This window comes from Loxodonta africana, chromosome 3 (assembly GCF_030014295.1).
Source record: "Loxodonta africana isolate mLoxAfr1 chromosome 3, mLoxAfr1.hap2, whole genome shotgun sequence".
NCBI lineage: Eukaryota > Metazoa > Chordata > Mammalia > Proboscidea > Elephantidae > Loxodonta > Loxodonta africana.
In genome coordinates, this window is record NC_087344.1 from 194,917,150 (window position 1) to 194,925,819 (window position 8,670).

The following is an 8,670-nucleotide window of genomic DNA, read 5'->3' on the forward strand; positions in this document are numbered from 1 at the left end:
CATTCCTCTCTTCCCCACAGTGAGTACAGTGGTGCCAGACACAGCCAGAGTCCATCGAAAAAAGACTGGGATTCTTTATTTAAATCAGCAAACGCACATTCCTCAAGGCCCAGACCATGGTGGGCAGCTCTCTCTCCCCTGTCCCCTCACTGCCACCCCTTAGCCACAGCAAGAGGAATGGAGGAATGGAAAATGAGAAGCCAAGAGGGCCTCTGCTAGGGAAGGCTGCCCCAGATGTGTGGTGAACGCAGTCCAGCTGTGGTTGGAGTGGTAGCTGCCACAGGCCCCTCCCTATAAATTAAATCCCTGCAGCCTCAGCTTGTGGAAGGAAGGCCAGGAGGCAGCAGCCCTGACCTCCAGCCAAGGAATGGATTGAGGGCACAAGGCCCGGGGGAGGAGAGATCAGAGGGAAAGAGAAGAGGAATTGGGGGGAACCCCCAAATTTTGGTCCCAGGGGAAAAGAAGTGGCCAGTTGGTCCAGTTTTGGTGGTTCTGGGGAAAGGAATTGGAATGTATTAGTAAGTATGGAGAGAGGCCACCGTTGGGCACCTCCAGAGGAGACAGGCCAGGCCAGTCCCCAACCCTGGCAGAGGTGATCTGGGGGCTCTCAGGGAATGTCACTGCTAAAAAACAAATATATATATGTATATATATATATATTAACCATCCATGGGAGTGCGGGGCAGGGGCAGGGCAGGATCAGAGGATCTGGCGTGGCATCCCATAGCCAGTCATGCCTGCCTGAGATGCCCCGCGGTTGGTGCCCATCTGCAACCCTATCACATTCTTGCCCTCTTGCAGCTGGTTATCTGAGAAGTTCCGAGGGTTCTCCTTGGATTTCCTGGGTGGGAAGAGAAAGCTGGTTAGAAGGAGGTCAGAAGTTGCCCAGTAAAGTTCTCCCCTGGACAGAGCACAGGGTTTGCTGTGGGCTCCGGCTCTGCCCTTGAGAGCCTTAAGTTCTCTGAAGCCACCTTCTCATCTCATCCCAAAGGGGAAAACCACTTGCCATCCCAGGAACTTGTGAGGATTAGGTGAGATGAGGAATGTGAAAGTGCTTTGTAAAGGGTCAGTGCTATGGAAACATCAGTTGTTCCCGAGGGACAGGAGTCGGCAGGGACACTGAGCCTGACCCGGTCTTGTAGCTGCCCCAGCAATAAATACTTACTTAGGAAACCAGTTGGGATCCCCAGAAAAGAGCCCATCATTTCGGGCTACTGCCAGCCCACCCAGATTCATCAGTGTCCGCTGTACACAGGCCATGTTCTTCCCTGGGAAGGAGAAGCAGATGTGTTGGCTTCAGCAGGCTGGGGGTCCTGGATACTAGGGTTCCACCTCCATCACTCAGTCAGCAGGTCTACCCTCCTAATTACTCTTTCTCTCATACCCTTCTCCACCCCAACCCCCAACACGGCCAACTCCCCCATAAAACAAACATCTACACCCCTCTTTGTCCCTCGTCCAGATGGCCCAGCCCAGTCTCTGGACTCCCAGAGGGCAGCCCCCATGCCCTGTCCCTGTCCCACCTTCCCAGAGGTCCACAGTCTGGAAGATGTCAGTGGTGTTGATGCCATAGCGCTCGGCTGCTTGCAGGAACTGAGAGATCTGTTCCATCTGCTTGAAGGCCATGGCGGAGGCCTGGATCTTCTTTACTGGGGCCTGGCCCTCGGGGTACAGTCCATTAATGAGCTCACAAAGCACCTGGGTGAAGGACAGCAGGTGTACAGAGGTGAAGACATGCTTGCATGGGTCAGCATGCACTGCCTTCAGCGCCAGTGGCCGTGAACCAGAGAGGTTCCTCTTCTACCTGAAAACAGCTCAGACTCCATCACCCGCAGGGAGTCTCAAGGGTCCTTCTCAGTGGAGTCACTAGAGGGGTACGGGGGTGCAGACTGCACCAGGTGACACTGTCAGAGAGGGTGACACCACAATGACTGTCTATAAAGTTTTTGTGTAGTGTTTCAGCAGAAGTTTATTATTTTTTATAAAAATATCCCTGTAGTTAGTTACAACAACAAAAACATCTTTCATAAGCCCAGCTTACATGTATCAATGTACCTACAAGGCTAAAACTCTATGCTAATTTACTTTTTGAACCTTCTTTTTTTTTTTAATGGGCTCAGGTCAGAGCTGTCATTATTAGCCAATTACAATGACGCTTCAAATCACGTGGTTTGGTCTGCATGAGCTACAAGCATGCGCTGTTGTTTTCGTCACTGCCTGTGTTTTAAGAGTCCTGATTTTGTCAAGTTTTCTGGGGGTTTAGCTACAATATTGTGGTAATTAGTGTTAGTGAACCTATTATCAATAACTTTTTTGAGAATGAAGTAGTAATTAAAGGAAAAAAAGGAGTGATATACGGGAATTACGATTTACGAGTAACAGTACCGAAAACATTACTAAGGATTCTGTATGGTCTGTATGGAGGTGCATGGGGAGAGGGGTGACATCATGAGTTATCACACTGGGTGACATCAAAGCTAGTGATGCTGCTGGTTCTTCTTGCCCACCCCCTTGCTTTTGAGCCCAGAATGAAATGCCAGTGTTTAGTCTTCCCTTCCTATTCCAATATCCCTCTGACTGGAGCACACCCTGCTATAGTCCTTTCCTTAGAGATATTCTTCTTTGGTGTCACCTAGGGCCTTCCCACTGCAGGAAGAAACACATTGCTCCTCACCCTTACCTCTGCAGGCAGGAAGGAAAGCATGGTCTTTGCACAATAAAGATGTCCAGGCTTAGGGAGAAGTTGGGAATGGTGTGCCCTCAGCTTCCTCTTCTTCAGGCTGAACAATCTCCAGACCCCCACACCCAGCCCTGCTCTCTGGCATTTCCAAACCACAGTGGGCCCAGCTCTCACCGTCCCATCCTTGAGCCAGTTCTGGAAGTTCTCCCGGCCAGGCTGAGGCCGGCCCACATCCTTGCGGCACTGGGAGGTGATCCACTGGATCAGGATTTGCTCCAGGTCTGTGTCATACTGTTTCTCAATCTTCTGCTGCACCTCCCGGCTCAGGCCGTAGGCAGGTCCCCTGTTGGCCATTCTGAAGGGTAGTAGTGGCTGTGGGGAGCTGAGGGGAGAACACACCCAGTCCTGGGGTCAGCACCCTGCAGCCAGTGGGGTGGAGGATTCTGCCTGCAGGGACGTACACTGTATCCCCCAGGGTGAGCCCCAGGGGTGAGGACCAGAATTGCTGGCACACCAAGGAAATCTCTCCTTAACCCCTAGATATGGACTAGAATAGCGCTGTTCAGAACTCTGGGAGGTGGCCATCTACAGGTTCCTCATGAGATTTGAACAAATGGTTCCACTCCTAGAATGAAGTATAAAACCCACTGGAGTAAGATAAGAGGAATGTAAGACCAAGATTGGAGGCTCAACCCCTCATTCGGGCTCGTTAGCTTTAGCAAACTGGACGTTCTAAGCCCAACCTGCTCTTTAAAGCCCCAAGAAGGAGAAGGATTCGGGGAGAGAAGGAAGAATATGAAGCAGCTTGGGAAACCTATGCCAGAAGCTGGAGGGCTGAAAAGATCAACCCAAAATCAACCACAGGATTTTCATTGAGCACCTACTATTTATGCTAGGGATTGTGAAAGAGACAGACATCCTCGTCCTAAAGTTGTCCAGAGTGCCATTAGGAAGACAAGCTGAGTACGTATGGAAGGGTAAAAGATTGTACACAGACCACATGCTGTAGGAATTCAGGGAAGAGTATAGACGGCAGCCTGGGGGGCTTCCTGGATCCTTAATGGATTTCAGCAGACAAAAGGAACTTCACATGAGAAACCAGGCAATAAGAATGGATCCTACTTTGCCTCCTAGAAGTTGTGGTGTGCAGAATAATAGCCCCCAAAGATGACTACCTTCTAATTCCCAGATCCAGTGACTACACTTAAAGTAGTGACTAAATTAAGGACCTAGAGTTGGGGAGATTATCCAGTGTAATCGCAAGGGTCCTTAAAGGCAGAAGAGGAGAGTCAGAATCAGAGATGATGTGAGGACAGAAGTAGAGGCTGGAGTGACTCAGGACCATGAGCCAAGCAATGCAGGCACCTTCTAGAAGCTGGAAAAGGCAAGGAAACGGATTCTCCCCTAGCATGTCACCAAGAGGAATGCAGTGCGGCCAAACATCTTGATTTTAGCTCAGTGAGATCCCTGTCGGACTTCTGACCTCCACAACTGTAGGGTTATATACTAATGTTGTTTTAAGCCACCAAGGTTATAGTAATTTGTGGTATTTTTAGGGAAACCTGGAAGAGGGGGGAAGGATGGGGAAGTACACAGGAAGGTTTCTTAGTTTGAGGACTTTGGTTAGCAAGAACTGGGTGGTTTCCTGACTGCTGGCCTGAATTGGCAGTACCTCTTTGCAGGCAGCCTGTCCCCACCACCACCACACTGCCTGAGTCCCACACTCAGGGACCCACCGAGCAGGCCCCAGGGGTGCTACTGATGCCTAGGGGGAACTGAAACCAGAGAAGGGACAGGTCCCCCAGTTCCTGCCCCCATTTCCTCCCTGAACAGGCTCTTCTTTCTGCGTTCAAGGCACCTGTGTTCAAGGAGAGGAAAAGGAGTCACTCCTCCCTACCTCTGGCTCTAGGCCAAGCAGGTTAGACTTAAGGGATGAAGTCACTCTGCCCTCCCCCACCCACACACCTCAGGTCAATCTGGCCACTCGTACAGTGGGCCACCCCTACAATGGGCCTCGGGGTTCAGGCCACAGGGGCTGCAGCTGTCTAACACAGTTCTCAGGTGTGACAGACCAGGGATTCAGCCTGAAAGGTTGCGTGTCTCAGGCCAATCCCCTCCCCCATACTCCAACATGGCTGCTCATTCCTACTCCTCTTATCCAGCTGCACATTTCCAGCACAGAGCCTCCTCATAAATCGGTTATTTTTAAACCTCATTAAGAGCCACCCCCTACCCAACTTCCCTCAGGCTGAAAGCGGGGCTAGATGAATGTGACCTATGCCACAAACCACACACCCAATCAACTGGGGGAAGGCAGGCGGTTGAGTGGCTGAGGCCTGAGGAAAAATGAAGACAAGCTTCCCTCCACCCTGCAGCCCAGCGCCAACTGCTCAGCACTCCCAAAACCCATTGCCAGTCAAGTCAATTCTGATTCTTAATACCCCTACAGGACAGAGTAGAACTGCCCCATAGGGTTTTCCAAGGCTGTGGTTAAGAGCTCAGCTGCTAACCAAAAGGTCAGGTGCTAACCAAAAGGTCGGCAGTTGGAATCCACCAGCTGCTCCTTGGAAACCCAATGGGGCAGTTCTACTCTGTCCTATAGGGTTGCTATAAGTCAGAATCCACTCAACAACTAGGCGGGGGGGGAGATTTAAATCTTTATGTAAGCAGACTGCTACATCTTTCTCATGCAGCTGGTAGGTTTGAACTACGGACCTTTCATCAGCTGAGTGCTTAACCACTGTGCCACTAGGGCTCCTCCTCAGAGACCACCCAGTCTAAAGAAGCCTATAACCTCTGATCCAGAGAAGGATAGCTGGAAGACATGGCAGGAAGAGAAGGGGGCTAGAGGCTGCTGCCACCAGTAAGCCCCCTAGTCCCTGCCCAAGTTTCTAGACCACTCTTCTTGGAGCAGGTTCACTGTGGTCACCCCAACCTTAGGGCTGTGTTTCCATGGGGCTAAGTGGCCTGAGGCCCAGAGCTTGCTATGACACAGGGAAAGAAAGGGCAGAAGAATGATTAACCCAGACATCAGGGTTAGAAGGTGAGAGCCGGGACCAAAGCCAGACCCTGCCAATATCGTACCCCCTCCCCGCCCCCGCCCTCCCCCCCCAAGGGCAGACCGGCCTCTCAGACCCACCCATGCTGAGGGTCCCTCCCACACTCCGGGGCCTGAACATAGCTGGCAGGGCCAAGGCCTCCAGCTGCAGGGTCTCTGCTCCACTCTGGGGACATTGCCCTAGTGCCATAAAGTGCCACAGCCAAAGGGCAGAGCTTGGGGCGGGCCTAGCAGGCCCAGCCTGGCCAGCAGCTGTTTCTCCACCCCACCCCCACGAGCAGGCGGGAGCTGATGGGCTGCAGCTGCTGGAGCTGGAGAGGCCCACCCCGTTGACAGACACCCGGGGACCAGAACCTGTCCTCCACGAAGGAAGGGAAGTGGCCTACCAGAGTGGGGAGAAGAGAAATACCCAGCTGGAAGGCAGATGCGGGAGATGCCTGGAGCTGGGGATCCCCAGCTGGAAGGCAGATGCGGGAGATGCCTGGAGCTGGGGATCCCAAGGGCAGACAACAGCTGGATGACTTGGGGGTAGGTTGGCAGCGAGCAAGCTAAACTCTGGAGCTCGCTACAGCTGTGGGTACAACTCTCGCCCCCACCTACAGGATTACAATGGTCGGGAAAAGGGGAGGGGACACAAGGCACTTTCAACCCTCAGCCCCACCCAGACCCTGGGCTGGAAGCTTACCTCACCCCACCCAGGGCCAATGCCAAAGGAAAGGCGGACACGGAGGGGGTGGGGTTGGGGGGCTTGAGGGTTCCTGGCTGGCGTGCTTAACTGGGAAGACAAAGGGACTAACCATTCACTGTGGAGACAGGACACATGGCAAGGTCCCAACCCAGATTTGGGGGCTGGGACTACTTCGAAAGGGCACTTAAGGACACCTGCCCATAAAGTGAAGTGCTACAGGGAAACAGGCAGAAGCAAGGATGGGTGGGAACCTGTGATTAGGGGGGCCCCCTTAGGGAACCCCCCTCACCATAAGGAGTCTTGAGCAAAAGAGAAAACCGAACTTACACAAACAGGAAGCCGCAAGGTTTGCGCGGGGAGGAGGGGGTGAGGCGGGGCCTGTTGCTATGGCTTCTGTGTACCCAACACAGGAACGGGGTGGGGGGGGTAGGGTGGGGGCACCGGGCAGAAACACCCACTTCACATGGATGGAGTGCTGAGAAGGCACTGAGCACAGGCGGCAGGGGTGGGGTCCTGGGGAAAATGTTCACCTCCCAGAGCTCTCAGGTAGAGCCACGTGCAAAGTAGTCCTCAAGGAAGCAGCTGTGGAGGGCATTTGGAGGAGATGGCAAGTTTTGGGGTAGGGAAGCCGACTCAAGGAAGTAGTTAAGGAGAGGAAGAAAAGCCCTGGAAACCTAAGGTGTGTCCTGAGCTAGGGAGCACCATACCTGAAAATTCTGGAGGGAGGAGGGATGGCGTGAAGGAAGGATTAGAGGCCAATCCCCTGGAGGCAGAGGCAGAAATGAAGGAGGTGGGGCGAGGGAGGGAGGTAGCCATGGGACAAGGACTGTTGGTTCTGGAATGGTAGGTTCCTGCGCCCTGCCCCGCCTTGGCCACCTCTACAGTTTTAGGTCTCCATGTGGACTCGCAGGGCAATGGTTTGGCTTAGTTTTAGTAGTGCAATTAGGAAGGAGAAATGGGGAGCTGTCCCTTTGTCTAGTGCTCTAGAGTCAGAGAGAAATAGGGGGAGCCGGGTCCAAGCAACGGGTCTCCTCCTACACCGGATCTCCACACCTAGTCCCTCCCCACTCCCGCCTCGCTTCTTTCTGCCCCACGGATAACAAGTTTCCCCAGAACTTCCTCGGTACCAGCTCTAGGAGGCCTGCATAGCGCGGTAAAGAGGCTGTTCGCTTCCGGTTCGGCACGGCGGGACCCCACAGCCGCCCCCCACCCCACCGCCACACCCTGACGGTTACTGAGGGATGAGTCACCCACCGCCCGCCCGACGCTGGGGTGACGCAGTGGTCTGGGCAGCCCGCCCGCCGCCCGCGGCCACCATCGGCTTTCCCAGCAGCAGGGGGCAAAGGGCGGGGGCATGGGGGGGGGGCTCCGGCAGGGGCAGGAGGGCCTAAAAGAAGGCAGCTACCCCTCACCTACACAGGCAGAGAACTCCCGGGCGCAGTCGGACCTGCAGGCCCCCAGATGTCTGAGGTCCGGATACTCTCCCAGCAGGCGAGGGATCTGAGCCTTGACTCCCGGCCCCCGCCGGGGAAGGCTAGACCACTGTGGGACCCATGCACGAGGACTCCTCGCCCCAGTCCGTGACTCTAGTCCCCCCAAAAGCTAGCTGGCAGGAGCAGGAATGGAGAGTGCGGGCTCGGGGACGCAGGCAGACGGCAGGCAGCGCCCACACGTGCTCCTGGAACCTGCAAGGGGAGGGTCGCGCGGGAAGCCCCGGGCGCACAGAGTGCGGCCAGGACCGGCGTCAGGGCCCGGGGCTCGCCGCCGCTAGGGGCTAGACCGCTCATCTGCGACTCCCTCCTTTCCTCCACCCGGCGAGCAATCAGTGGGTGGGACTCAGTCCCCGAGTTCATGCACCCGCAAACCTCGCCTGACCTCATCGCCCAACAATGCCCGGATCTAAGTATGGGGACAGGAGGTGACAGCGCGGGGCGGGGCAGCGCAGTTATCGGACCCCCACCTGACCCCAGCCCTTCATCCCCAAGCTCGCGGGAGCAAGTCTCAAGCGCGGGCTTCTTGCTTTCTGCAGCCCGCGCACATCCCCCCTCTGTCCCTGCTCACCGTACAAGCGGGCTGGAGGGCGGCGCGCTCGGGGCAGGGGCTGCAGCGGCGAGTGGAGAGCGGCGGCCGGGCCAGAGGTTTTCAGGAGGCTCCCGCCTCAGACTGGGTGGGGCAGGGGCGGGGCAAGGCCCACAAGGGTTTAAAGGCGCCGCAGCGCAGGGGCGCGCCGGGAGCGTTTTAACA

General features: G+C 55.2%; 1 protein-coding gene across 3 annotated transcripts; it reads right to left on the reverse strand.

Moving 5' to 3' along the window:
- Positions 1-50: 50 nt before the first annotated feature.
- TAGLN2 (transgelin 2) lies at positions 51-8,589 on the reverse strand. Of its 3 annotated transcripts, none has more exons than XM_010594864.3 (5): positions 8,488-8,589; positions 2,855-3,062; positions 1,524-1,698; positions 1,166-1,268; positions 51-841 (listed from the first exon to the last, which is right to left on the reverse strand). In XM_010594864.3, exons 2-5 carry the CDS (start codon positions 3,032-3,034, stop codon positions 700-702), a joined length of 600 nt encoding a protein of 199 aa, XP_010593166.1. In that variant the 5' UTR covers positions 3,035-3,062; positions 8,488-8,589; the 3' UTR covers positions 51-699. The 3 variants fall into 3 exon arrangements, with proteins under 3 accessions (XP_010593166.1, XP_064138862.1, XP_064138861.1); XM_064282792.1 differs by lacking the exon at positions 8,488-8,589 and adding an exon at positions 7,843-8,172; XM_064282791.1 differs by lacking the exon at positions 8,488-8,589 and adding an exon at positions 7,839-8,171.
- Between the last annotated feature and the right edge of the window lie 81 nt (positions 8,590-8,670).

Excerpts from the sequence above, each read along its gene's own strand:
- TAGLN2 (XM_010594864.3), bottom strand. The coding sequence starts at position 3,034 with ATGGCCAACAGGGGACCTGCCTACGGCCTGAGCCGGGAGGTGCAGCAG. Across the intron at positions 1,699-2,854 it reads ACTGGCTCAAGGATGGGACG|GTGCTTTGTGAGCTCATTAA; the intron begins GTGAGAGCTGGG and ends TCCTTCACCCAG. Across the intron at positions 1,269-1,523 it reads GACTGTGGACCTCTGGGAAG|GGAAGAACATGGCCTGTGTA; the intron begins GTGGGACAGGGA and ends TCTCCTTCCCAG.